The sequence below is a fragment of the Tursiops truncatus genome, chromosome 15 (genome assembly GCF_011762595.2).
Source record: "Tursiops truncatus isolate mTurTru1 chromosome 15, mTurTru1.mat.Y, whole genome shotgun sequence".
Taxonomy (NCBI): Eukaryota; Metazoa; Chordata; class Mammalia; order Artiodactyla; family Delphinidae; genus Tursiops; species Tursiops truncatus.
In genome coordinates, this window is record NC_047048.1 from 17254108 (window position 1) to 17281284 (window position 27177).

The 27177-nt window shown below is 51.7% G+C and overlaps 1 protein-coding gene across 3 annotated transcripts in view; it reads left to right on the forward strand.

Annotated features, from left to right (window-relative positions):
* GTF3C1 (general transcription factor IIIC subunit 1) overlaps positions 1–27177 on the forward strand; it is a 72761-nt gene that overhangs the window by 10237 nt on the left and 35347 nt on the right. For all 3 annotated transcript variants that reach the window (XM_073792181.1, XM_073792182.1, XM_033841075.2), the window contains exons 6-12: positions 2465–2588; positions 16432–16590; positions 18189–18304; positions 19366–19675; positions 20454–20668; positions 23250–23386; positions 24979–25132. In XM_073792181.1, coding sequence (XP_073648282.1) covers positions 2465–2588; positions 16432–16590; positions 18189–18304; positions 19366–19675; positions 20454–20668; positions 23250–23386; positions 24979–25132 — 1215 coding nt within the window. The remainder of the gene's footprint in view (positions 1–2464; positions 2589–16431; positions 16591–18188; positions 18305–19365; positions 19676–20453; positions 20669–23249; positions 23387–24978; positions 25133–27177) is intronic.

Below are 27177 nucleotides of genomic sequence, written 5' to 3' on the forward strand. Positions count from 1 at the left end.
TGCCAGGCTGAGGACTTGGGTTTCAGCCTTTAGCCTGGTGAACTGCAGTTTGAGTGTTGGGGAGATGAACTGATGGATGGGGAGGGGATTGGAGGCAGGGCGGGGAGGTGGGTGCTGTGGCCTCAGGTAGGGTGGGTGACGCCTTGAATTGTTGGTGATATTTGGGGGGTGGCACTAGCAGGACTTGGTGAGTGACTGAAGCCAGGGTGTGGGTGTCGGGCGTGGGGAGCAATGAAGGAGAAGGAGTCTGTTGTCTAGCTCGAGTAGCAACCCCTCCCTGGGGTGGACCAGAGCTGGAGGGCGGGTACCTGAGGGCAGGGATCGTGCCTGCCAACCCCCCACCATGAGGACGGCCTGGCCCACGGAGACGCCGAGCCCAGATTTGTTGAATGAGTGTACAATGAAAGTACAGAGTTCAGAAAGAGGAGTGAGTTTGCCTGAGATTGAGGCACCTGACAAATTTGATTTTAGGATTTATTGAGTATGAAGATCTTCTGGGACTTTGACTTGGTGATGTTTAGTCAGCAGCTGGAAATAGGGGTCAGAGAAGGCTGAGCAGGATTTAGTGAATAATTAACCTCTGGATGAGGTGGACGCCGTGAATGTGGATGCTGTCTTATGGGGGGAGTGGGGAAGGCCACTTTCTTTAACTGGGCAGGTGGTGCGAGTCCTCAACGGTGGCCCCCCCGTAAGGGAAGGACTACGTCATCCTCCATCCTCTGGGCAGGTTATGTGAGTCCTCGACGGCAGCCCCCCATAGGATGGTCCAGGGCTCAGGGCCGTATGTTGAGGGCTAGGGTTCGATGGATGCGTTTCCATAGGGTCTTTCCACGACGCTGGGGGCACGGCTGGATTAACAAGAGGCGCCGTTTACCAGCCAGCGGGTTAAGTGAGCCGCATGTGAGTTGTCGGTATTTCTTTGATAACAATATGTTCTGCTGCCCAGCAGTTAGCGTACTGGCTCCTCCGAGAGGAGATCACACGCACGTGGGTGGTGGCAGCGGCCCTCAGACATATGCTGCCTCTGTCTGCCCCAGAGTGTAAGAGGAAACCTGGGAGGAGCCGTGCACCACGCTTAGTCGCGAGTGCCTCCTGCTGTTCGGGTGGGAACCTGCCTGGCTCTTCCAGTGGTGGCAAAATCAAATGCTAGTAGTGGCCAGGAGGGTGGTGTGGATTAGTGAAACAGGCCAAGTGTAAAATAATTTTTTGAGGGAGTTCCCTGGTGGTTTAGTGGTTAGGATTCAGCGCTTTCACTGCTGTGGCCCGGGTTCAATCCCTGGTTGGGGAACTGAGATCCTGCAAGCCCCGTGGCGTGGGCCAAAAAAAAAAAAAAAAAAATTTTTATATCAGTGTGGATTCAAGAAATATTCAACTTTCCTCTTAACTATCATGAGAGAAAAGCAGCACAAAAATGGTGGTAAACAGGAACTGACCTTCGGCCTCACCATGTAAGGGGTCTGATGGGCAGAGAAGGCCAGGGCGTCCGGGTCGGGCGTGCCTGTCTGGAGGGAGCAGCTGGTCCTCACCTCCCTCTGGCTGATGCTGGGAGGAACCGCAGGCCTAGGATTTGTTGCCAGATCCTGTTTTTCAAGAGAAGCCAGAATCTGTTTTTTTTTTAAATGAACTCTCTCACTTTTCAATGTTGGCAAGTAAATTACTTTTTTTTTTTTGCGGTACACGGGCCTCTCACTGTTGTGGCCTCTCCTGTTGCGGAGCACAGGCTCCAGACGCGCAGGCTCAGTGGCCATGGCTCACGGGCCCAGCCGCTCCGCGGCATGTGGGATCTTCCCGGACCAGGGCACGAACCCGCGTCCCCTGCATCGGCAGGTGGACTCTCAACCACTGTGCCACCAGGGAAGCCCCGTAAATTACCTTTTGCAAAGAAAACGTGTAGATGAAAAAACACGGCCTGCACTGGAGGCTGCTCGTTGGTAACCTCGACAGTTAGGAGCGCTTTGGGTCATTTTGGTTGTGTTGCCTCCTCGCAGAAATGTGAGTGACGGGGTGGATGTACTCATCCTCATTTTGTTGTAACTTCACAGATAGACTAAATTTTTTTAAAGGTCTTAAATTTAATTTTTTCTCTTCCACTGCCTGTGAGAGGTGTGTGTACATATGTATGTATCTATTAATAATTAATAATACACTTGTTTAAAAAAACCAAAACAAGATGAAACGGTATACAGTGAAAATCTTCTAGTGCTGCCCCCATCTGCCTCATTCTCACCCCTTTCAGTGGGGAAATCTCTTTCCCCACTCGTAATCAAATGGATGGTTTATATGCTGCTGCAGACTCGTTTTGTTCCCTGGACAAGGTAGCTTGGCAGTATTTTCTCATTAGTGCCTCCAGTGATTCCTCATTCCAGATCGTCAGTTAACTCGGGTCCCTGCTCGTTCGTGTACGTGACCCTCCAGTAGTTTCAGACACCTTGCTCTCCCTAACAGCAGCGTTTCGATTTTGCAGGGGCTGTGCGAGAGGACGTTTAAGCGCCTGTACCAGTACATGCTGAATGCGGGGCTGGCCAAGGTGGTGCCTCTTCCCTTACAAGAGATCCACCCTGAACGTGGACCTTGCAAGACCAAGAAAGGTAAAGGCAGGCTCGGCTCCTGCCTGGGCTGCACGGACAGTCTTCACTTCTCCCCTCTAAGTGCCAGCCTGTCCCTCCTACCATGTTCTGCCCTGAGGTAGGATGATTTCACGTTATTTTTTCCACTCTATTCCTCAGCGCCTGGCCCAGGACCTTCTATATAAAAAGCGCTCGGGAAACGTTTGCTGAATGAAACCCATTCTGACTCCCAGCAAACATCTCTATATGGATGTCCCTCCAACATCTCCCATTCCTGGCGTCCAGAAACCGAAATTTATCTTTTCCTTCTTATGCTAAGCCAGTATTTTTTAAGTACCTGATCTGTGTGTTGCATGATTGCATTTTCTAGCCCTGCAAAGTAGGTGGTATTATTACCATTTTACAGGTAAGATTAAAGTTAAGAGATGCTAAGTAACTTATATGAGGTTAAGCAGTCAGGAAGTGGTGGAGGTGGGATTTGAACTTCTGAGAAAGTTAAACTAGGGACAATAGACTATGAAACTTTAAAAACCTTCCTTAGTCCTTTGTTTTTCTCAGTTCTTGATTTTTATCCCATGCTGTTTAACTCCTCCTGATTAACCAAAGTTGTTTAAAAATCTTAGGGTCAGAGCTTTCAGTAAAAGATGACAGAAGGAATAGATGCGGTTTTCTGCACTCTTCCAACTCCTTCCTGGTGATGATAGGCTATAAAAGGAATAAACCTGCAAGTACAAAGAGACTAGGACAGGAAGTGACGGCAGGGAGAGTTGTCTACGTTTCTGTGCTCAAAGGCAGATGTACAAACGGTAACTGACCGCGCAGACTGGGAAAGCTGAATGCTTGTGTGGGGCAGTAGCCAAGAGTGGACACCTCAAACCTGAAATAAACCAGGGACCTCTGAAAGCACCAGTCTGGATGGGGCTAGAGACAAGAGGATTGGTTTATAGTCTGTGAAGAGCCATTGCACCCCCCAGGTCCCCTCCCCTACTTGGCATAGCCAGGTAACAAGCCCTTTCCCACAAAAACAGAGGTCTGGACTTTGTGACTTAGCAGTCTTTCCTCATTAGTACCTCCAGTGATTCCTCATTCCTTGGACTTAACCTCAAGAGAAGATGCACTGGAGGCTTTTGAGACTCTCAGACATGAGATGCAGCTGGGGACAGGGTACAGTGCTGATAACAGGCGGTATGAGATAATCTCTATACACAGTGAGGTAGGAGTCTTCACTGCCTTTCCCCCTGTGGCTCCTAAAACGCTGGCAGCCAGGCTTACAGTCCCTAAAGCCAGAGGCTGGAGGCTTCTTTTCTGCGGAAACTGACCAGTCCAAGAGAAAAGTCTTCTAGATCCTGAAATTTAGGGGATTCCTAGCAAATTAGCCAGCCTCTGCCTGCTCCCCCTTCATAGAAGCCCACACAATGGCAGCCTCTCCCTTTCTCTTCCTGACCCTGCAAAACACAGGACTTTTAATGTACAGCAGTATCTTAATGAAGCATTTTAACTTTTTTTTGCTGTACGCGGTCCTCTCACTGTTGTGACCTCTCCCGTTGCGGAGCGCAGGCTCAGTGGCCATGGCCCATGGGCCCAGCCACTCCACGGCATGTGAGATCCTCCCGCGCCGGGGCACGAACCCGTGTCCCCTGCATTGGCAGGCAGACTCTCAACCACTGCGCCACCAGGGAATCCCCTGCATTTTAACTTTTCACCAAGCATTTGAGAACTCTAACACAAATGTAAGAGAAACTAACTTAGGAAATAGAACCAAAATGAGGAGCAGAAGAAAAGGAAAGGAGAGAAGGAAGATATTGCATCATGAAACGAGAGCAAGAGGCTATAAAGGAGGGACATGCAGAAAATAAGAAAGAGCTCTTGGAAATAAAAGAAATATGACTATTGCAATAAAAGATTTGGTGGAAGGAAAGATAGTGAGATAAAGTTGAGAAAATCTCCTGTAAAGAACAGAAACTCAAAAGGGATGGAAATAGGAGAGTTTTAAGTTGAAAATAAGAAGCTGAGTCTAAAAGATCCAATGTCCACACAGTAGGAGTTCAAGTTCACAGTAAGGGGAGGGAGTGTGTGTGCAGGGGAGTAGAAAGGAAGAGATGACGGGAAATGACATGGAATTTTCCCAGATCTGAAGGATGTTAAGTTCTAGATCAAAAGACCTAGCAGATGTCTAGCATGATGAACATAAAGAAACCCACACCAGGATCCAACAGCCAGAGACTTCAGAAGTCTGGGGCTTGAAGAGCCTCCAGAGAGGAGACATCAGACTTCCCAGTAGTAACGGAAGCTAGAGAGCTTGGAGCAACACCGTCAACTTTCTGATGGGGATGGACTTTCACCCTGGAATCTTCCAGTCAATGAGGTGTGAGGATAAGGACCTCACACATTTTCGTACATGCGGATTGGAAACAATTCATCTCTGATCTTCCAAGTTCCCTTTTAGGAAGCCACAGGAGGATGTACACCATCAAATAACAGGCTAAGCTAAGAGACAGGAAAGCATGGGGCCCAGGAAGAGGGGGGACAATGGGAAACCCTGGAGAGATGATGAAGGGAAATCATGATGACAGACGTGGGGGCGTGGGGGACGGAAGCCCATGCAAAGGATCAGTTGCTTAGTACCTGTGAATGTGTGAAGGGAAATTTGTATGCTAGCAGAGAGTCTGAGTGTGAATTCGATATGGGTACAGAGAAAACCAAGCAAATGGAAAAAAGTTATTAACGCCAGGTAAAACTAAAAGGTGTGTAATTTTAAACAACTTAAGGCCCGTGTGCTTGACTATGTGGGCATAGCAAGTAACCTGTGGAGACTGGCCTCACTAACAGCTCCAGAGAACGTTTGCTGGATGAAGACAGATCACGGCATCCCCAACACTTGGCTTGGTGCCCGCAGGAGGGAGGTGGTGTGCTTGCTGAGTGACCGAGCTGCCAGTCTGAGGGAGCTGTGTCTCTTCCTTTACTTCCTCATTTAGTTAATGGAATCACTGCCCACCCTGTCTGACTTCCCTGTGTCTAAGTCTTGTGGAGGAGATGGTAGCGCCCAGATATTACCACACAACAGGTGTATAAAAGGCAGGAGCCCCTGGAGGTAGGAAAGCCCCCCAAGAGCAGACTTCATCTTTGAGTGTCTTGAGTGCTGAGTAGATGTGTGACTGGTTGAATGACTGGAGTTCCTCAGGGGAAGGGGTGGGGAGCATCAGCCTTTAAGTAGACAGGAGACCAGGAAGTTCCGCTGGGCCCTGCGGCAGAAGAAAAGGCTTCAGGAACTGAGAGCTGTGCTGGGGATTCCCACCTCACATTTGACTTGGAAATATGATTATCTGAATGCTTAAAATGTCATGACCTGTGGATCTAATAAGCATTTTTATTTCCTGACCTATTGAAAGAAAGGCATTAAAAATAAGCAGATGAGTATTTTTTTAGAGTAAAGAGAAATTAAGAAAGAAATAGCCTTAAGTAACTTTTTTTGTTGGGCTCCTCCACAGCTTCAGGTCCTTGGAAATTCAAACTAGCCCCTTGAGACTGTCACACCTGAATGGACTTTTGATGTAAGACAGCCTGGGTTAGAATTCTTGTCCCGTCATTTCCTGTTGGGGAGTCCTTCAGCAAGTTTTGACCTCTCTCTGCCTCAGTTTCCTCATCGGGATTATCTGGAATAATATATCTTTCCAGAGTGTCGTGGAGCTTGCAGGTGACAGTGTACACAGAGCAGGGCCTTTGGGCCACCTCTGGCAGTGTATTTTGTTGGCCTTATGGTGTTTGTTTTAATTGTAGTTGATGGCATTTAAAAATCAGAAATTTCACCTACAAAGTCAGCCTTTCAACTTTTCTGTAGAAATAAAACTAGGCAACATTGAACTGCATTTCTTCAATAGCAACTGGTGAGGCAGAGAGGTGTGCCACCCTCTGTTGAGGGCACACACCTTCCGCATTCCCCTTCCCCATTCATTCAGCTGCTGTTTAACCCGCAGCTGGCCTCAGTCTGGGTATGTCGTCTGCCTAACCCTTGAAGGTGTGTCCTCATCACACCATGAGTGGTCCTGGTTTTCTGGAGCCCCAGTGCTGGGAAGAAGGATCAGCACGCCTCAGACTGGGTACTAAGGATGTCAGTGGTGAGGTTAAGAGGGCAAATACCTAAGACGATGAGATGACAGTTGGCGTTTTTAGATTGTCACGCACACGCGCAGTGAGCCCGTTTCTGACTGTTCAGGAGGCTCATCTCATCCCGCATGGTCTTGTCACCACCTCTCAGGACAGGCCTGCCACGCTGTGTCTCAGCTATTTATCTGTGTGACTTTTTCCCAGCTAAGCCACCCTCCTTGAGGGTGGTGGCCGCACCCCTCACATACTTTCTGTCCTTAATGTCTGTGCATTGTCTGCTGGAAACAGAGTAGGTGCTAAGTCAACGTTTAGCCAATTTAATTTAATTAGGTGCCCTTCCAGCGACTTTCCTGGAGCAGGAGACAAGGGGTGAGTGCACAGCTTTTTAGTCTTTTCTTGCCTTGAGCTGTGTCTTCCCAGTTTGCAAAATTAACATAAAACCTTCCCTCCAAGCTGTTATGGAGTAGACAAGACTTAAATAAAGATGATGTATTGCTTCATGTAAATTTACAGGTGCGCCTGGATGTATATGAGTGTTTCTAAAAGGACATAAACAAAGAGTTTGGATTTCGGCATATTTCAGATGTGTTACAGAAAGCTGCAGTGATCTGTTTTGCAAAAGGCAAAAGTATCTTGGTAACGAAAACAGTCACCTGAACTGATGTGTTTTGCAAATTTGGATTATTTTCTTCAAGTGTTTAGCAGTCGTTCTGTGTTTATTAAGTTGTGCTGAGAACAGAAGGGAAGAGAAATAGAAGTTAACTTTGTAATCGCTCGGAAAAGGATCACAGTCGAAAGCAGTTGACAGAAGTTGGGCTCCCTGGGGCTAATGACCGAGACAGGCATTTAGCGGGTTTCCCGGGTTCAGTGGCAAGGTGAGTCCAGCTGTGAAGAGGATGGGGTAGTTCTAGTGTCTACCTCCCTGTTTATGGTGTGGACTCTTCCCCCAAGCTGCTGCCCTGTGACTTTTCAAAAATAAAAAACAAGTTCAACAGGATTGCAGGACAAGATCAATATACAAAAATCAGTTCTATTTCTTTACCCTTGTAATGAACAGTCCAAAAATGAAATTAAGAAAACAGTTCTGTTCACAATAGTATCAAAAAGAATAAAATACTTAGGAATAAATTTAACAAAACAAGTACAAAGCATATACTCTGAAAACTACAAAATACTGACAGAAACTTAAGATCTAAGTAAATGGGAAAATATCCCCTGTTCACAGGTCAGAAGGCAACATTGTTAAGATGTCAGTACTCCCCAAACTGATCTTCAGATTCCACGCAATTCCTGTAAGAATCCCAGCTGACTTCTTTGTGGAAATCGATAAACTCATTCTAAAATTCATATGGAATTAGAGGGTATGTAGAAAGCTAAAATAACCCTGAAAAAGAAGAATCCAGTAAGGGCTCACACATTGTAATTTCAAAACTTACTACAAAGCAACAGTAATCCAGACAGCATGGTACTGGCACAGGGATAGAATTAGAGACTGATGGAATAGAATTGAGAGTCCAGAAATAAACCCACACATCTGTGGTCAACTGACTTTCCAGCCAGGGTGCCATGATCATTCAGTGGAGAAAGAAACCAATCACAAAAGGCCGTGACTATGGGATTCCATGTAGGGGTGAGTCCAGATAGGACAGTAGATTAGTGAGTGCTTGGGGCTGGGCTGGAGGCACAGAGGGGTGATAGCTAAAGGGTTTGAGGTGACGAGAATGTTCTAGAACTGACTTGTGATGGGTGCACATACCTGTGAATATGCTAAAAGACCACTGACTTGTATAGTTTAAACAGGTGAATCGTGTGGCCTATGAATGACATCTCAATAAAGCTGTTAAAATTGCAATAAAAAATGGAAACCAAAACCAACAAACACTTACAACAGGGTACAGCAAACTAAATTATGATCATTAAAATGGCAGAAGGGGACATTTAAAAAGTTACAGTAGGATTAGGCTTCCCTGGTGGCGCAGTGGTTGAGAGTCCGCCTGCCGATGCAGCGGACGCGGGTTCGTGCCCCGGTCCGGGAAGATCCCACATGCCGCGGAGCGGCTGGGCCCGTGAGCCATGGCCGCTGAGCCTGCGCGTCCGGAGCCTGTGCTCCGCAACGGGAGAGGCCGCAACAGTGAGAGGCCCGCGTACCGCAAAAAAAAAAAAAAAAAAAAAAAAAAAGCGAGATTTCTTTAAGTTAAAAGTGATAAGATTGATTAAGGGACTCTAGCTAAAATATGAAGATAATTACTCTCATTAATAATTAAGATGAATAAAATAAAAAGACCTTTTAATATGGCAAAAACTATTAAAGGCAGGAACTTAAAAGAGTAGAGAAAGGGGTAGAATCCTCAATGGCATAAATTCTGGGCCTTGGGTTACTTCACTGGGGTGGAGGCGGCTCTCCTGAGGGGGCACAGGCACCTGGAGGGTGCCCTTGTGGGAAAAGAGTCCTTTCCTCTGTGTCCCCCCACAGGAGGCAACACGGGCTCAAGCCTGCTGGCCGCTCCATCGCACCCCCCCCCCGAGCAGGGAGATGGGCCTGCCCGGTCTGTGGGGTGGAAGGAGCGGGCTGGCAACGGGGGGAAGGGTGGTGAGGTCTGGGGCAGAATTCTGGAGAATGAGAGGGGCGCATACTAGTAGATGTGCCTCGGAGGTGAGGGACTGGCGACCTTGTCCTTTGAGAACTTTCTGTGGTATGATCGAGGGATGAGGGGGGGAGACTCCCCATGCTTGGAAGAGCCCGAAGGCAAGTGCTGGGACCTGTGAGCACAGGGCTGGCCTACAGGTGAGCAGGTATTGAAGGGTGACTGAACCTCTAGACCGAGGCCGTTTCCGCAGATTCCTAAACCTGTGTGAGCCCCGTGTGTGCCACTGTCAGAACCCGTGCTGCCTTGCACAGTTAGCCAGAGAGACCTTTGACTCTGATGGCTTGTCTTAGGGAGTGAAAAAGAGGAAGGGGCTAGGGGAGATTCTGCACTTTGTTAGCCATTTTGTGCCTCGCAGATTTGTGGGGTTCTTTGACTCTGATCCCTTTATCACCCCATCTTCTCAGTGCTACTCCTCACTGATAAGCAACTAAAGCACAGATCACTTGCCTAAGGTCACAGAGCTGGGAAGTGCTGGTAGGGGAATGAGCAGAGAAAAGTGTGGCTTTTGAGTCTGCGGCCATCAGGCCCCTCTGCGGCCTCCACCTCCTGAGAGGCTGGCCTGACTGACAGGAAGTGCAAGCAGGGTTGTGGGGAGGGGGGGCTGAAAGCGAAGGCGAAGGAAGGCGGCCTGGGTGGCCGGGGGCAGGAGACTCCTCCATCAGCCCTTCTTACACGCCCATCGGTAACTTCCCGTCATGCCTGCAGAATGAAAAATAAAACCTCTGCTGGGCTAGAGACCATCTGCAGTCATCTGCAATCTCCGTCCTCATCCTCATTCCCGCCTCTCCCACCAGCACCCCTTCCCAAATGGCCAGTCCTTTTCCACCCCTGTGCCTTTGCTGGTGCCCTTCCGTCCGCCTGGAATGCCTGTCCTCTTCTGCCAAGACAGTTTCTTCCGGATCCTTTAATGTCCCACCCAGATGGCCCCTCCTCTCTCCCTTCCCCTGCGTAGTCTTTGTTTGCCAGCTCTGTGGGTTTTCGAAGCAGAGCCCTGAGTGCATTATAGCCGATTTCTCTGTAGCCATCCATCTGGATAGTGTGCCCTGAGCACTTAACTCATTCACTCCCTTAGTCCTCACTCCCAGGTTAGTCTAGACACGTTGTAGAATTATCCCCGCCTTGTAGCTGAGAAGCCTGAGGCTCAGAGGTTCACAGCTTGCTTGTGGTAGAGCCGGAGTTCACGCCCAGGCCCGTGTGAAGCCCAGTCACCCTGTCCGAGGCTCCCTGGCCTCTCTCTCAGACACAGCCCTTTGCAGGGGTGGGAACCCTGTCTTGTCCTTCTTTATGTGTTCTAGGCGCATCACAGAATAAATGGTGTGAAATTGAGTGAAAGGCCCCAAGCAGCCTCCCGACATTTTCAACAGCGGTGACTCCGTCTGACACTTGAGCCGCCAAGCTCTGTTTTTCTGAGGTTGTGGAGATGATAACAGTACTGATAAAGCCGGAGCAAGCACCGTCCTGAGCGCTCTGAGGAAGAGGCTCTTCTTGTCCCCATTTCATAGCTGAGCAGCCTGAGGAACAGGGCTGTGGGATCGCTCAGCCAGTAAGGGGCAGAGGCGGGCTCTCACCAGTTCCATCGCCCTGGGCTTGGGCTGCAGCACCCTCCTCCGTCCTTCTGGGTGCTGCCCTGAATGCTGTCCTTGCATCTCTGGTTAGGCCTCTCTGCCGGTACCCAAGGCAGTCACCTCCTTAGAATGTCCCATGGGCTCGCTTATAGTTTCAGTTTCTCAGACTCTCCAGCCCTGACCAACCCAGCCCCATTCAAGTGTGTGTGTGTGTGTGTGTGTGTGTTGGTGGGGTGAAGGGGGTAACACTGAATTTACATAACTTCCGCTTGGCTTGCTAGTAGGACTGTCCCTTTGTCTGTGACCCTTTAAGAGGAAGTCTGTCCTGGGGCTCATCTGTTGCTCTTCTTCCTCCCGGGGTTGATCACAGTTCAGGGTACCCCTCTGCTAGGATGCCGGATGAGACGTTTCACTGGGAACGTGAGACACACGGGCTATTGGTTCTGCGTCACAGCCGCCCTGGCTGTTCCTTTACAAGGAACTTTCTGAGAGAAATGTGAGATTCAGGCCCAACCATGTGGCCTAGTGTGGAAGGAAGGCCACTTGCTGGGTCCAAGGCCACTTAGATCACTTGAGCCCCCTGAGCTTCCGTTTCCTTTTCCTTAAAATGGTGATAATAACTTGCAGAATTCACATGATGATTAAGTAAAATCGCCTCTGAAGGGACCTAACACAGCGCCTGGCCCATCCCAGGTACTCGGTACAGATTCTGTCCTTCCCTTCCTCCTTTTTAGATCTTCAGGATGTCTAAATTAAGGCACTTTTCATGCTAAGGTGGAGCCCTTCCTGGATCATTGACGCAGAAGAACCGCGTGGTTCCTTGGTGTAGAAATGCTGACCTTAGTGCATGCCACATGTTTCTGCATGTGTAAAATGCCTAAAATTTTGTGTGTTTGAGAGCATGAGGGTGATCTGGCCGGTTGTATTTCTCCTCCCTTTTGTTCCTGGGAAGAAAAGCCCCGCACCCAGGGGTCAGTGGCCGACATCAACGGACCGCGATTCCTCCAGGGCGGCTGCAGGTAACCGAGGGGGCAGCTCAAATGGAGTGACAGGCCACGTTCACCTGCATGAGTCTGCCGACCAGTCTCACTCGAGCCCCTTCTGCTTTGACTTCAGCTGCCTTGTGCTCTAGGACAATATCCTTAAAAATAGCAGGTATGAGGGACTTAATTCCCTGGTGGTCCACTGGTTAAGACTCCCCGCTCCCACTGCAGGGGGTCCGGGTTTGATCCCTGGTTGGGGAACTAAGATCCTGCAAGCTGCGTAGCACAGCCAAAAACAAAAAGGCAAGTATGAGCTGAAGGGATTTTAATAAAAACAGAAATTCTGAGTCTGGAAAAAACTCTGGAACTATGGGAAATGCATAAAGATCTGGTGAAACGAGTTCCAGGTGGTCCCTTGGATCATGAAGCTCAGACTGCACTGTGCCCCGTCCTGTACCTGCTTTTTCTCCTGCGTCTCTCCCCCAGCCCCACGAGGCTGCCATTCTCATCAGCCCTGGTTTGCGGGTGAGTCGGTGGAGGCGGAGGGAGGTCGACCAGCTTGCCCAGGTTCCTACACCAGCTCAGGCAGAAGAGTCCAGATTCTTAACTACTGCGCAGGCTCGCTCGCTCTCACGCAAGGTTTTCCAAAGGAAAGATGCAAATGACATGGCCTGAGGAAAGGGAGACGTTGCCGCCATCAGTGTGTTGGGTGAATGCCCAGGGCTTACCTCTCTGACGGATACAGAAACAAGTGCAGTTGGGATTCAGGGCAGAGAAATGAGCTGTGCCCAAGGACAGGCAGAGCTGCAGGCCCTGTGGCCGCAAGCCTCTCTAGGCGCCACCTGGATAAGTCGTAGCAGCCTCCTTCTCAGCCCAGCCTTAGATGCTGGAGCTCACCCCTTGCGATGTGTTGGGACTCGCCCTCCCCCCACTGGATCGCATGCTCCTTGTTGGTCGTGGGGCTCACGGTGCCCAGTGTAGTCGCAGGGAGCAGCCTGGTCCTCCTGCGTCACCCTCCGCCTCCCCCAGCCAGCGGCCTGCCTGCCTAGGCGCTTTCCTGAGCCCCATGCTCAGAACCAGAGCAGGAGAGAGTTCCCATGGGACCCAGGAGCCAGGTCACCCGACCGTGGGCCAGTTGTGGGGCTTTCCTGCCTGACAGGAAGGGACCAACCATCTTGAGTTCAGCTCCTGTTTGTCATGCCTTTGCACGGTGCTAGGTGCCGGTGATGCCGTTAAGAGCAACTGCTCTGTTAGTTGAGAGTCAGACAGCCTGGGTCACACCCTAGCTCCACCACTTCACAGCTCCGTCGCTTTGAGCAAGTCGCTTAACTTTTCTGTGCCTCAGCTTCTGCGTCTGTACAGTGCAGCTTACAGGGGCCTGCCCGCCTCAGATCATGAGATTTGACGGGTTAATTTATGTAACGCTCACAACACAGTGCCTGGTCCAAGACTCCACGCCAGCCTCTGTACAGACGTCATCTCGGGTCTCGCTGACACTAACCCGTGAGGGAGAGAACATCATCATCGCATTTCACTGAGTGGGGAACAGAGAGCTACAAGTCATTGCCCCAGAGTTACAGAGCTGAGGTTGAAAGCCACATGTGCCTGACCCGGGAGCCCGTTTACCCCCACTCTCCTCTGAGCATCCTTCCGTCCTGGCTGTCAGCAGAGGGTGCAGCTGTGCTATCAGGAGAAGGCTCTGACGGGGGATGCAGGTGAGAACAGCACTGCCTGGGCATGAGGAGCAGAAGGCTGGTGGCCGAGGGCGTTTGCCTTTGTTGCCTTAGCGTCCGTGAGCGTACTAGCAGTGTTTTTCCTCTTCCACTTAGCTTACTTTGAGGACTGTTCTGTGTATCTTTTCTTGGCTAATTAGCCCGTTAAGGAAGTTATAAAAATGTGGGAAAGAATCACACTGGGCTCTTCCCTGAGAGCCAGTCCGTCGGCCTCCATAAATGCTGCATTGTGTCGCCCCTCACGCGGGCTGGCCCTTGCCCCGGGTCACCTGCTGTTCTCGGTCACATGGGCATCTTTGAATTAGGGGCCGTATGTCATCAAAGGTTTAGGGCTTGGGCTTCGAGGCTGGACTGCCCAGTAAATCCCAGCTCCTCACTTGCTAAGGGATGGGAGTTTGGGCAGATCCCTTCGCTCCACACGTTCTCAGGTATGAAACGGGGATGGTAGCCCACCTCCTACGGCTGTGACGAGGGCTAACCCGTGTAACCTGCCAGGAGAGCTTAGATCAGCGTCAGGGGCCTGGCAGGCGTCCTAGGAGTGGTGGTGGTTTTATTGTTAGGAGAGGAGGTCGCTCTGTGAGTACCAGCTTAGGAGTGAGAGGGGGGCTTAGGGGCTTGGGAGTAGCTCAAGGTAGAGGACAGAGAGGAAGACCCGGTGGCGAGGGGCTTGGCGGCCAGTGTCCTGCCCACGTGCTGGGGGTGCTGGCCACGGAGAGCCCAGTCCCGGGCCCGGAGCCTTGAAATGGTTCTCACCCATTCAGATGGCCCAGGAGTCCCCTCGTACTCAGGTCTTCCCTCTTGGGAGGGAGAGGCCGGGGCAGGCACCGGGAGCGAAGCGCAAAGCTTTGGAAGTAGGAAGGGAGGACCTGGCAGGCGCAGAGGGAGCCAGAGGCAGGGAGGCTGTGCCAGACGCGGGCTTCATGTTTCTTCTCATGAAAAGTCGAGAACTGGGGGATTTTCTCTCACTGGCGGGAGTGGAGGGGAATCAGCGGGTGCCCGAGCCCTGCGGACCTTTGGCCCCAGGCCAGCCCTCCCGGAGGGTTCTGGTTGGTCAGCCTCTGCGGACCTGACTCTGAGGGTCAAGTCTCTGATATCAGGCCCCTGAGATGCTTTACTGCTTGTGAACTTCACTTGCAAACCACGTGCTGTGTCCCCCACCTACAGAGAATCCCCTGCCTGAGTTGGGATGATGGGACTTGATCTGCTCAGACTTCAGTCTGTGCTGCCCTGATGTGGGTGTTCCACGCACCTTCACAGCAGGGCCCTCAGTGGCACGGCTCCTGCTTAGGAGGCACTGGGTTGCAGAGACCAGCTTTCCTGCCACTGGTCCTTGCCCTGGTACCCGAGGATTCTGCACCTTGGTGTGCTGATGGACGCTGGTGGAGAAGCTGCTGATGGCCCTGCTGTAACAATTACTACAAATACAGTGACTTAACACAACACAAACTCGTTATTTTATCATTCTGAAGGTTGGAAGTCTGTCATTGGACTAAAATCGAGGTTTCGGCAGGGCTCTGCTCCTTCTGGAGGCTCTAGGAGAGGATCCATTTCCTGGCCTTTTCCAGTTTCTAGACTCTGCTTGCATTCCTTGACTCATGGTCCCTTCCATCTTCAAAGCCAGCAGCGAAGCGTCTTCCAATCTCTCACTCTGATCCTCCTGCCTCCCTCTTACAAGGACTCTGTGATGTTATACTGGTCCCAGCCAGATATTTCAGGATAATCTCAAAATCCTTGACCACCAGCACCACGACAAAAAGCCTTAACTTAAATCATGCCTGCAAGTCCCTTTCGCCACGGCAGGTAACATATTCTTAGGTTCCAGGGATGAAAGCGTGGACATGCTTGAGGGGCTGCTGTTCTGCCTCCCGGCTGTCAGTATCACAGGACACCATCTCTTCCGTATCAGAGACCTGGCACCCGCCTGAGTCACTTAGCCCCTGTCACAGGCTGCTGGGAGTTTGGGCAAGTTAGTTAACGCGTCTGTACCTCAGTTTCTTCATCTGTTTGCCTCCTAGGGTTGTCGGGATCAAAGGAGTTAGCACACATAGTGTCGAGGTGTTTTTCCTTTTCCTTGTACCTCTCGTGTTACAGCCATAGGCGTGAGCTTGTTATTTTCCCCACACGGTGCTTCCGTAGGTTGAGAGCACCGGTGCCTTTTGATTGTCTGAAGGCAGGCGCTCGCCTGCAGAGCGTGGTGACTTGTCCGTGTCCTGCCTCTTAGTCCTGGTCATTGTTTATATTCACAGAAGCTGGGTCTATCAAGAGTTCTGGGTGGACCTCTTACTATTGGCAGTTTTGCCTCCTTTTGCGTTATTTCTTGGGGTAAATTCCTACCCTTGGAATCATGGAGTCAAAGGCCTCTCGAAATGCTCTGGAAAGGTCATAGAACTTGTTCACACTGCTGCCGTACCTTAGTGGCAACGGGCATTGGCTTAAAAGGGAGAAGATGGTATTCATCCTTTCAGCAGTACCACCCGTGTGCCTGCTGTGTGCCAAGCACTATTCAGGGGAGCGGGGGGCGGTGATGGGAAAAGACAAGCACGTTTCCTGTAGTCATGGAGCTTGTCTGAAGCAGAGGCTGCTGTTTATTTAACAGGCCTCTCATTATTCCTTTCATTTGCATTTCTTTGTTCACTAATAATATGTTTTTTGTTTTTAAAGCAATTTTATGGAGTCAGTGTTCAGGTCTCGTGCCCCGAGGTGTGCAGTGTTAAACATTCCAAGCTCAGATGGCCTGTGCGGCCTTTCTCGGGGCCTCCGGGTCTGCTGAGGCCGCCTACCCCGGGGCCGCCCTGATTTGTCATCATGGAACCGTGTGCCTGTGTTCCCAGGGACCGACGTCATGGTGCGCTGCCTGAGGCTGCTGAAGGAGTTCAAGCGGAAGGTCGAAGACCAGGACGATGACGAGGACGAGGAGGCCATCTCCAAGGCCGTGCCGCCGGTGGACATCGTGTACGAGCGGGACATGCTCACACAGACCTACGAACTCAGTAAGTCCCGTTCTCCTACCTGCATTTACACAGGGTCCCCGAGCTTTGAGTTGAGGTGTGTTTTGGTCACATGTTGAAAGAGGGCCCTGCTGTCGAGAATGTCATGCAGCGGGAAGCCCCCTGGTCCCCTTGAGAGTTTAGGCTTTGGGGTCAGACTTGAGTTTGAGTCCTTGCTCTGCCCCTTGTGCGCCAGCTGAAGACTTTAGCAAGGTCTCCGAGCCTCCGTTCCCTCTTTAAAATGGGGATATCTCCCCTAGCACGTAAGAGGACTGAATAAGTAGGATTAAAACATCTGGTGTAGTGCCTGGTACGTAGAACGCACTAAAAAAATTACCTACTAATATTACTACTCAAAGATTTGAGTCACCTACCAACTTCTAAAACTGGTCTGGAATCATTGCAGCCTGGGGAGTGTTGTGATGAAGGGGGAAGAAACATGTCTCTGTCCATTCCTCCCCCTTCCCCTAAATCCCCTAAAATCTATGTAAGACAGCAGTGACCCAGTGCCATAGATGGCGTGGCCGCAGGTCGCTGTGGAGCGGAGGATGTCTAGAGCAGAAGGGGAGGGGCTGCAGGAGATCTGGTTCAGCCAGCAGGTACGAAAGCACCTGGCGAATCAGCACAGCCTTTAGGGAAGGCTGTTTCCATCAACTCTTCAACATCTCTCAGGATCTGTTCCTCAGAACACAGTTTGAGAAATGCTGTCCTTAACCCTTTCGTCCCCGCTTTTAGCATGTTACTAGTTTAACGTAGGAACACATTCTAGTCACCTCTTTCAATTCTGCTGTTTATTTTTATGCATGGACAATACAGCAAAACTGCCTTTATCCAGATCGGTTTTGCCTGGCGGCCTCAAGTGTATGCCACATCAGGAAGTAAAGGGGAAGCTCCTTCTGAACGGTCCAAGAGTGTTGCCCCGAAGTCTGCCCTGTAGTATTTTACTGGAGGGACTCCCGCCCACCGCCACCCCACCAGGCTCCTTCCTGGAGTTCCCAACCCCTGAGTAGTCGAGTACATTTGAAAGGGCTCATTGGAGGAAGATACAGTAATAGCACAGCGTGTAGCAGGGCAGGAGCTGACACACCAGACAGAGCAAGTAATAGAGCACAGTTGCCTATCGGTCATTTATTACGGGGCCAAATAGCATGATTTCCTTCTGTGGCCCCTGCTGGCCGGCAGCTGTTACGGGATAAGGCAGTAATCGGTGTCCGTAGTGCCTCCGAGTCTACCGAGAAGGACGGGAAGATGTTCTTCCTTAAACATTCCTTCGGTGCTTCTTAAAAGGCTCAGTTGAATTTCGCTGAGAAAGTTCGCTCATGTGGAAGCACACTTCCTGCTGCAGGATAAGACAGCGTCCCTGGAACTCGGTGGATCAGGCGTCGATTGCTTTGGCGTGGAAGAGGCAGATAGCGAGTGCTTAAAAATGAGCAATGAGTCGAGTGGTCAGAGTCTGGGGAGGGGGAGGGGGAGGGTGGGAGGAGGCAGGTGTCTTACTGTGTGTGTCGGTTTCCCGGCATTGAAATGTCTGGGAACGGACCTGACCTGTGCAGAACGGCTCCGTGGTGGAGGCTGGGGTTCAAGTGTATTGTTTCACACAGTTGAGCGTCGAGGCACGAAAGGCATTTCCCAAGCTGAGATCCGAGTGGCTATGAACGTGGGAAAACTGGAAGCCAGAATGCTGTGCCGTCTCCTTCAGAGATTCAAAGTGGTCAAGGTAACAGCGTGAGTTCATTGTCTTCGCATGTGCACACAGCGTTCTGAAGGGCTGTCTCGGACGTCGGGAGCCCAGGTCGGCCTTCCGTCTCGGCTGCCAGGGAGGGTGGGAGTGCTGAGCGCAGCCCACAAGTGTGCCCCACCCCACCCCCACCGTGGATTTTGTTGGGTTTCGCTTTTTGAAAATTGAATGAGTTGTCAGCATTGAAAAGTCAGCAGGAGCTGCTGCTGCCCAGGGAGCAGGCCCCCCACTCCCGCGTGGGCGTCAGCTGAGGTGGCGCCTCCGACGGCGCCCAGAGACAAAGCGGGCACCCCCAGGCCTCAGTCCCAGCCCGGCCCTCCTTCTCACTTACGTTCCTCGCCTGGGTCCTGGGGAGCCGAGTCGGCCAGCTGTGTCTGGTGTCCCCTTTTGGGACCCAGACCTGCTGTCTCAGCCCGTTGCGCTTCGCTCCCTTCTTGCCAGCTTGTTGGCCGTTTTGCTGGAAAGCAGTGTTTCAGTTGAGCTAATGACTGTGCAGCACTTAGCACTGTCCTTGGCGTGTGGTTGGTACATGGGAGGTGTTACTCCTTCTGCCATGAAGGGCAGAAAGTCCCTTTCCCCTGTTGTAGGAGACAAAGGGGAGCGGCTGAGTGACAGCTTCAGCACCACGCCCCACGGCAGTGGCCGAATGGAGCTGGTGACCTCAAGGCCCCGACTCCGAGTCTGTGACGACAGTTAGGAACCGTTGAGTTCTGCTCACTGAGCGTCTCTCGTAGGCCTCGTCCTGTGCCAGGCCCCGGGGGTTTGCGGAAGGCCAGGTTAGGGCCCTGCCCAGCAGGGAGCTCACAGTCTCCTAGGGCAGACACACAGTCAGGATTGCTTCCTGTGGGAGCAGAACCTGAGGGATGGCGAGACGGGAGGACCCACGAGGGGCTGAGCTGGGGCCCAGGCGTGAGGTGTGGAGGAGACGTGGGGGAACGTGGGAATGACAAGGAAATAGACACCGCAGAAGCCCGGTCACCCGAACGCCTGGGTGTCCCGGCGTCCTCTGCAGCGTCTTAGACACATCTCACCCCCTCCAGGGCTTCATGGAGGACGAAGGACGGCAGCGAACCACCAAGTACATCTCCTGCGTGTTTGCGGAGGAGAGCGACCTGAGCCGGCAGTACGAGAGGGAGAAGGCGCGGAGCGAGCTGCTGACCACCGTGAGCCTGGCCTCGGTGCAGGAAGAGTCCCTGCTGCCCGAGGGCGAGGACGCTTTCCTCTCCGAGTCGGACAGCGAGGAGGAGGGCAGCGGCGGCAGGAGGAGAGGCAGAGGGTCACAGCGGGACTCGAGGTCCTTCTCGAACGGCAGTCTCAGGACTCAGCCTCACCACTCCACCTCGACCAAGGGTAGGGGTGTGCTCGGGGCGGGGGGTAGGGGGCTGGGCAGGGGGGTGCGCGCCCTCAGTCTGAGCTGCTGCCTATCCCTCCTGGCTCTGGGGACGTTCAGTCCAGCAGACACCTGAGGATGGCCTTGGTGCTGCCCTAACGAGGGACCTCTTGGTGTCACGTGCATCACGTAATCGTAAGCTTAGGAGATGCGTGTGTGGTCTGTCTCCAGGCTGCTGGCAAGTCATTTCTCCTCGGCAGATGTTTCGTTTGTTTTGCTTTTATTTGGTTGTGCTGGGGCTCCTTTTAGTTGCGGCTCGTGGGCTCCTTAGTCGTGGCATGCATGTGGGATCTAGTTCCCTGACCAGGGATCGAACCTGGGCCCCCTGAATTGGGAGCACAGAGTCTTACCCACTGCCCCAGCAGGGAAGTCCCCTTGGCACATGTTTTGTTTGTTAAGTTTTGACTATTAAAGGGGTGGAATTCCCTAAACTTCCTCTATCCCTTTCCCTCCGACAATCTGTGTAAGAAGCCCTTGGGGTTTTAGTTTAGTTATGGAAGACTTTTCTTAAAACACGTGGAGGGTGGTGCTGGTGACAGATTTGCACATCGGGGGTCGGGGTCGGGGTCAGGAGGGTGCGGCTCGCTGCTTGCTGGTCCACTTCCCTCGTCTTAAACTGACCACATGGACTCCTCTGGCCTGTGCGGCTCTGGTCCGGCAGCTGAGCAGAAGTGCCCCTCTCGCTTTCCCCCTGCTGTGGCCGCGGTTCATCCGTTCTACGCCTGTCCTCCACTGCAGGGGGGTGGAAAGTCATCAGCCTTCACCCATTGAAGAAGCATCCGTCTTCCTCCCTGGGAGCTGCTGAGAGAGCCTCCCAGAGCTCTTTCAGGGGGGACAACCTCCTGGACACCAGCAGCTCCTCAGACCCCAGCGTGTCCTTGGGCTCCCACTGCATGGAGAGTCACAGCGGCGACATAGCCGTGATAGAAGAGGTCAGGCTTGAAAACCCAAAGGTGAGTGCCCACGGGGGAGGGCGTTTCCTCTAGGAAGGAGCCTGTGGCAGGTGGATGTCAGCCTTGGCTTTTCTGTGCTTAAGAATCACAGCAACAACAACAACAAAATCAATAATAGTAAAAGTGCCACACGCTCAGGCCGTGTAGGTGGGGGGGCCTCTGCGGTAGGAACGCAATGCACGTTGACACGCCACCTTCACGCAGCCCACCTTAGCAGAAACCACCTGCATATTATTTACAGGGTTTTAAAATTTCCAACAACGTACTCTTTCTACTGAAATTTATTTTGAAGGAAAAATGTGTATGGCTACTTTACATCAGTGATTCTCACTCTGGCCCGATTTTGCCCCCCGGGAGACATTTGGCAATGTCTGGAGATGTTTTTCCTCATCACATCGGGGAGAGGGTGCTAATGGCATCTCGTAGGCGGAGGCCAGGGATGCTGTTAAATGTCCTAGAGTGTGCAGGGTAAACCACAGCAGAGTTATCCAGCCCGAAGTGTCAGCAGTGCTGAGGTTGAAAAACCCTGCTTTAGATGAAAAGCCAACATCATTTGCATAAAAAGAAGGTGATCGTAAAATAGATCTGATAAAAACAAAACTTCCTTAGTCCATTCTGGTCAGACAGTGTTCTACTTCACACTGTTAAAGACAGTAGAATCAAACCAATACTTTTTCCTCAGTGTAATTAGAAGGATTAAAAGGCAGTTGACACAGGAATGCCTTTGTCATTATGTGATTCAGTTCACTCAGTGCTGTCCTTGGTCGCTGGAAGGTGCCTCAGATATGGCCAATGGTGCCTCAGTTGCCCAGCACAGAACACACTTGGGATCGGGGTGGCCTTTGATGCTGTTGCTGCTGTTTGGTTCCGGCTTCACAGCAACCCTGTAAGATGAAAGCCAGCTGTGGTCAGGAGGAGGCGACCAGAGCCTCTGGGGACTGAGGGACTTGCCTGCTCAGTTAATGACAAAATGGAGAGTGGAACCCGTGGGTGTGGAGTTCCCACCCTGCCCTGCTTCTCTGTTTCCGGTGTGGAAGCCTGAGCTTGGGTTCTATCCCTACAGCAGGAGTGATGGAGCATGGGGTGGGGGAGATTTTCTGTGGAATTTTCTAGAACCTGCTAGCTGTGTCCTATCATTGGATGCCATGACTCTTTATCAAGTCATGATTGGTCTGTCTCCACCTGAAGCACCTGCCGGCAGGTGGATCCCAGCAAGCTCCTGAAGGTTTTCCCTGCCATCCTGGCCCTGCCACCTGCCTTGCACCTCCTCATCAGGTCCACGTGTCCCCAGCAACACACTCCCTCCAGGCCCTGCCAGTCCTGCTGCTAGCTTCCTAGCTCAGCTCTTCCTAGCTCAGCTCTTTCTCTTCCTCTTCGAAATCTGTCCCCAGAGTAATGGCAGAACCTTGTCCTCCTTTTGGCTCACTTGCTGAGAAGAGGGGCGTGAACTGTCCTGTCTGGAGGTCCCTTGGTGAAGCGTGGAAAGCAGGCAGATTTTCTCACGTGGTTCTCCTCCAAAATGTTTGCTTTGAAACGCAAGAGAGAACCAAAGTCTTTCTGCCACTCTTGGGCCCCTTGGATCTGTGACTCTTTCGCCCCTCGAGCCCTGCCCCCTTCAGGAAAGAACCGAGCCTCTTCCAGAGCACCGGTGCCAGCAGGAAAGTGATGGGACCCTGGCCCAAGGGCCTCCTCAGGCGTGTTCTCATTCTCTGGAAGCGCTTCTCCAAGCGAGGAGGGCATCCAGCAAAACTGGCCATGGGACCGCCAGGTGGCACTGAACTATGCTGAGTGATCGGCCAGGAGTGGGTTAGGGTTGGACTTTCCTTTCCCTTCAGGGTGCACGTTTGGGCTTCAGCATCTTTGATCCAAAGGCAGATGGAACAGGTTCAGATTCTAAGTTCCTGGAAGCTAAAAGGAACCACGAAGAGAGAAGAGGGCGTCGCAGCAGGGGTGGGGGAGGGCACCCGTCCGCTCTCCTCTCCGTCATTCACTCGCCACTCATCGGAAGCCTGCCTCTGCATCTCCCTTATGTTCCCAGAGAGGCTGCCCGTGGCTTCCCTGAGGCGGAGGCAGAAGCGCGTCCTGGCGCACGTTCACGCCCCGGGACCCGGTATGGTGGTTTCGCCTCACTGAGCCCTGGTTTCCTCTTGCGTAAAATGGGGACCGTAACAATGAGGCGGTTGAGAGTTCTGGATGAAGAAGCCCCATAGGGTGACGGCAGAGGGTCGGCCCTCCGTCTGTGCATTTCCTCCCTTCCACGGCGGAAGAGCCAAGGAAAGACTGAGTGGATGCGGTCCCCTTCCCCGGGAAGGGCTGGAGTACATGCCTCTGCTTTCTGTGCTGAAACCAGCTGATCTTCATAAAGTTCTGGGCTCCTCTGCTGGCAGATGTCTGTGCCGTTACAAAGCACTGAAATAGTGGGGTAGTGGGATCCTATGGGGGCAGTAATCCTCTTGACTTTTCTTCTTGAAATATGGCGTAGAAATTCCGTAAAGAGGGAAAGCGTACCGGCAGGAGTGGTGCCTGGCCCCCAAACCTTGCTGAGTCCATAGTTTTCTCATGCTTTTGGTCCCTGTTCTAGGAGAGTGGCAGTTCCCAGAAGACTGGGAAGCACGGCCCAGGCCAAGACAAACACCATGAGACTTACCGACTGCTGAAACGCAGGAATCTGATTATAGAGGCTGTCACCAACCTCCGCTTAATCGAGAGCTTATTCACGTAAGGAGTAGTCTGTCTGTCTGTCTTGCATTCGTAGTAAATCCCACATCAGTCAGTCATCACCATCTGCAGAAATGACGCAGAGGCATTTGCATCTCTCTTCTGCTGTATAGATTCTCATAGGAGCCCTTTGTGGTAGAAAGGATTTGCAGTCTGTGTGGTTTGAAAAGTGTAGACATGGAGGAATACCCACACACTTGACAGGGAGAGAATGACAGGGCAGGAAACAGAGGTCACGGGGAAAGTGCATCTGCCTTGTTCCTTCCTTAGGAATTTGGTGCTCAGGAAGGGGAGAGAGGAGACGGAGGCAGCTAATAGCATCAGCTTAGAAACATTGTTATTAGTTCTCCAGGGAGCCTTTTGTTCAAATGAAATCTTTTATGAAAACAAAAACAAAAGGGACTGTGAATCTGTCCAACAGAGTGAAGTAAGTCAGAAAAACAAATACCGTATGCTAACACATATATGGAATAAAAAAAAATGGTTCTGAAGAACCTAGGGGCAGGACAGGAATAAAGAGGAAGACATAGAATAAAGAGGAAGACATGGACTTGAGGACATGGGGTGGGAGGGCGAAGCTGGAGCGAAGTGAGAGTAGCATGGACTTGTATACACTACCGAATGTAAAATAATTGGCTGGTGGGAAGCAGCTGCATAGCACAGGGAGATCGGCTCGGTGCTTTGCGATGACCTAGAGGGGTGGGATAGGGAGGGTGGGAGGGAGGCTCAAGAGGGAGGGGATATGGGGACATGTGTATGCATATGGCTGATTCGCTTTGTGGTGCAACAGAAACTAACACGGTATTGTGAAGCAGTTATACTCCAATAAAGATCTATTAAAAAAAAAAAGGGACACAGGTGGAGCTTCTGTGTCCAGGGTGCCGTGGAGGCTCTGCTCCCTGGTTTGGTCCTTCTAACCCACTGTTACCACCACGTCCTGGGAGACATCCTTGGGCTTCTGGGCAGCCAAGGTCAAAGCCACTCGATTGGAAGGAGCCTTACCCTTGAGTCAAGGATGTGAGTTCTCTAACTAGGGGATGGGGAGACCGCCTGTGGATACTGCTGCCTGGGTCTCCTCTTCTGTGCAGGTGAGATAATATCCCTTCTGGACCTGCCATTCTATGAGTAGTGATACAGAAACTTCACCATAGTGACTCAGTAACATCTAGAGAGAAGATACACGAGGAGAGGAGTCAGAAGAGCTTCAGATCTGAGGGTATCAACGGTGGTAAACTGGAACATTCCTTAGCTGGATGTTGAATTAGAATGGAGATTCAGTGAAGACAGATTTCCATCCCGGAGCTCAGTTTCTCCACCATCGTTGTCTTGAATCATGTAATCTCTTTAGTTCCTGGTGAAAGGCTCAGAACGTGAAGCTGCTGTGAATGGTGGCTTGTCTTCAGCTAACTCATTTATCACAAAGAGAGATGATCTTTGCCATCTTAAGAGGTCATCCTTTCAGTGGTGAAACACCCTTTAATTCTCCCCTACTTTCCGCTGGATCCCATTAGGCAGGTGTCGGTTGCCTGGGTTTAGAAAGGCCTTCCATGTTGAGACTGGGAATATTAACGGCTTATTTTGTGACGCTGCAGGATTCAGAAGATGATCATGGATCAGGAGAAGCAAGAAGGTGTGTCCACCAAGTGCTGCAAGAAGTCCATCGTTCGCCTGGTGCGGAACCTGTCCGAGGAAGGCCTTCTGAGGCTGTATCGGACGACCGTCATTCAAGACGGCATCAAGAAGAAGGTAACCACACAGACCACTGCGCGTGCTGGGCGTTTTCTTACCCAGTTTCCCACATCCTTGTCCCTCGGTTGTTCCTTTGTTGCCGATAGTTCGGAATTTCCCATTATGCCTCCTCACTGGGGCAACAGGGATTATCTCCACTTCCTGTGGAAGCTGGAAGCAGAAAAGAGGAATAACCTGCTTGGATTGTAGAGCAGCCTGTGCAGCCCAAGGCAGGTGTCCTGCCCCACAGCCAGCCTTGAAGGAGAGGATGGTAATGGAGGCATCCAGGTTCAGCTAACTAGCACTGGGAGAAATTAAGCAACATTTAGAAGGTGGAAAATTTAGGGCTTTCCCTGGTGGCACAGTGGTTAAGAATCCGCCTGCCAATGCAGGGGACACGGCTTCGAGCCCTGGTCCGGGAAGATCCCACATGCCACAGAGTAGCTAAGCCTGTGTGCCACAACTGCTGAGCCTGTGCTCTAGAGTCCGTAAGCCACAACTACTGAAGCCCATGCGCCCAGAGCCTGTGCTCTGCAACAAGAGAAGCCACCGCAATGAGAAGCCCATGCACCACAACAAAGAGTAGCCCCCACTCGCCAAAGCTAGAGAAAGCTCGAGCACAGCAACGAAGACCCAATGCGGCCAAAAATAAATAAATTAAGGTGGAAAATTTAGACTAAGCAGCAAAAACATTAGCCACAGAGATCTGCAGAAACATATCCCAGAGGAAATGATGTCAGCGCTTCAATTAGCATGCATTGCCGGGTCGCCCAATGAGGACAGTGGATCTCTTCTTTCCCAATGTATCTGTTTCTGTAAAGTTTAAAGTTTGGGGCCATTCCCATAGCAACTGCAGCTCAGTGGCTTTGCACATATTCTAAGGCATAAATTTTTCAGGGTCAGAGTCATTTGAGATACCCGGCTGGGCGTTGGGACCAAAGGGAATGGTGCTGCGGAATAGGCATTTGTAATTTCCTGCCGTTTCTTCTGACTACGTTTTAAATCTGCCTTAAGAAAGCTCTGCTTTGATGTTTTGTTTTCTTAATAAGGTGGCAAGGTCATTTCTGGTCTTTTTTACTTTATCTTATTTTTTTGAGACCTATGAAATTTGAGAAACATAGAGCAGTACTAGAAAATGACTTAAAAAACTCTGTTTCTACCATCCCAAGTTGGGCAGCTCATCAGTTGTTACATTTGCTGTGGGTCCCCTTGACATCGCCCCTCTCCCTTCCCCAGGCTGCCTGCCTCTCGTCCCCCTGAGCGTGGCAGGAGGTCCTGGTGCTGACCTCTCTCCCTGGGGGACAACAGCCCATCCGGTCAGCATTAATGCCTCTGATTTCTGTTGGTCTTCACAGAGCAGGTCTTTCCGACGTGCAGCCTCCTCAGGCAGTAACTGAGAGCAGGGAAATGAAATCTCCCCCAGCCTAGGAGTGGAGAGAGACTGTGTTTTTGTGGACATATGGACATCTGCCGTGTCCCCCATGCCTATTTGTTTTAGTTTTTGTTTTTGTTTTTGCGGTATGCGGGCCTCTCACTGCTGTGGCCTCTCCCGTTGCGGAGCACAGTCTCCGGACGCGCAGGCCCAGCAGTCATGGCTCACGGGCCCAGCCGCTCCGCGGCATGTGGGATCTTCCCGGACCGGGGCACGAACCCGTGTCCCCTGCATCGGCAGGCGGACTCTCAACCACTGCGCCACCAGGGAAGCCCCCCCCACCCCCATGCCTATTTGGTCACCTATCCATCGGTGGTACCAGAGGGAGTGGGCAAGCGGTGGGGATGAGGAGTGAGTGTCCCAGGTGAACACTGAGGGTCGATCAGTGTCCGGTACTGGGGGCCTCTTGCCAGGGGGTTACCACTGTCATCGCCCATTTGCCAGCTGGAAGGGCCGCCGTATTGTACATCTGCCTCCAGAGTAAGCTTCAGTTTCTCTGGCACCCGGAGCGTGCGCTGCTGGCTGGCTCCCGCCGATCTGCTGGAGCCGTGCTGGCTGGAGTTGCTGTGTCCGGCACCCGCCTTTTGCCGTTGCTCCTGCGTCCTGCCCCGTCCATCGGACTCTTGGGAAG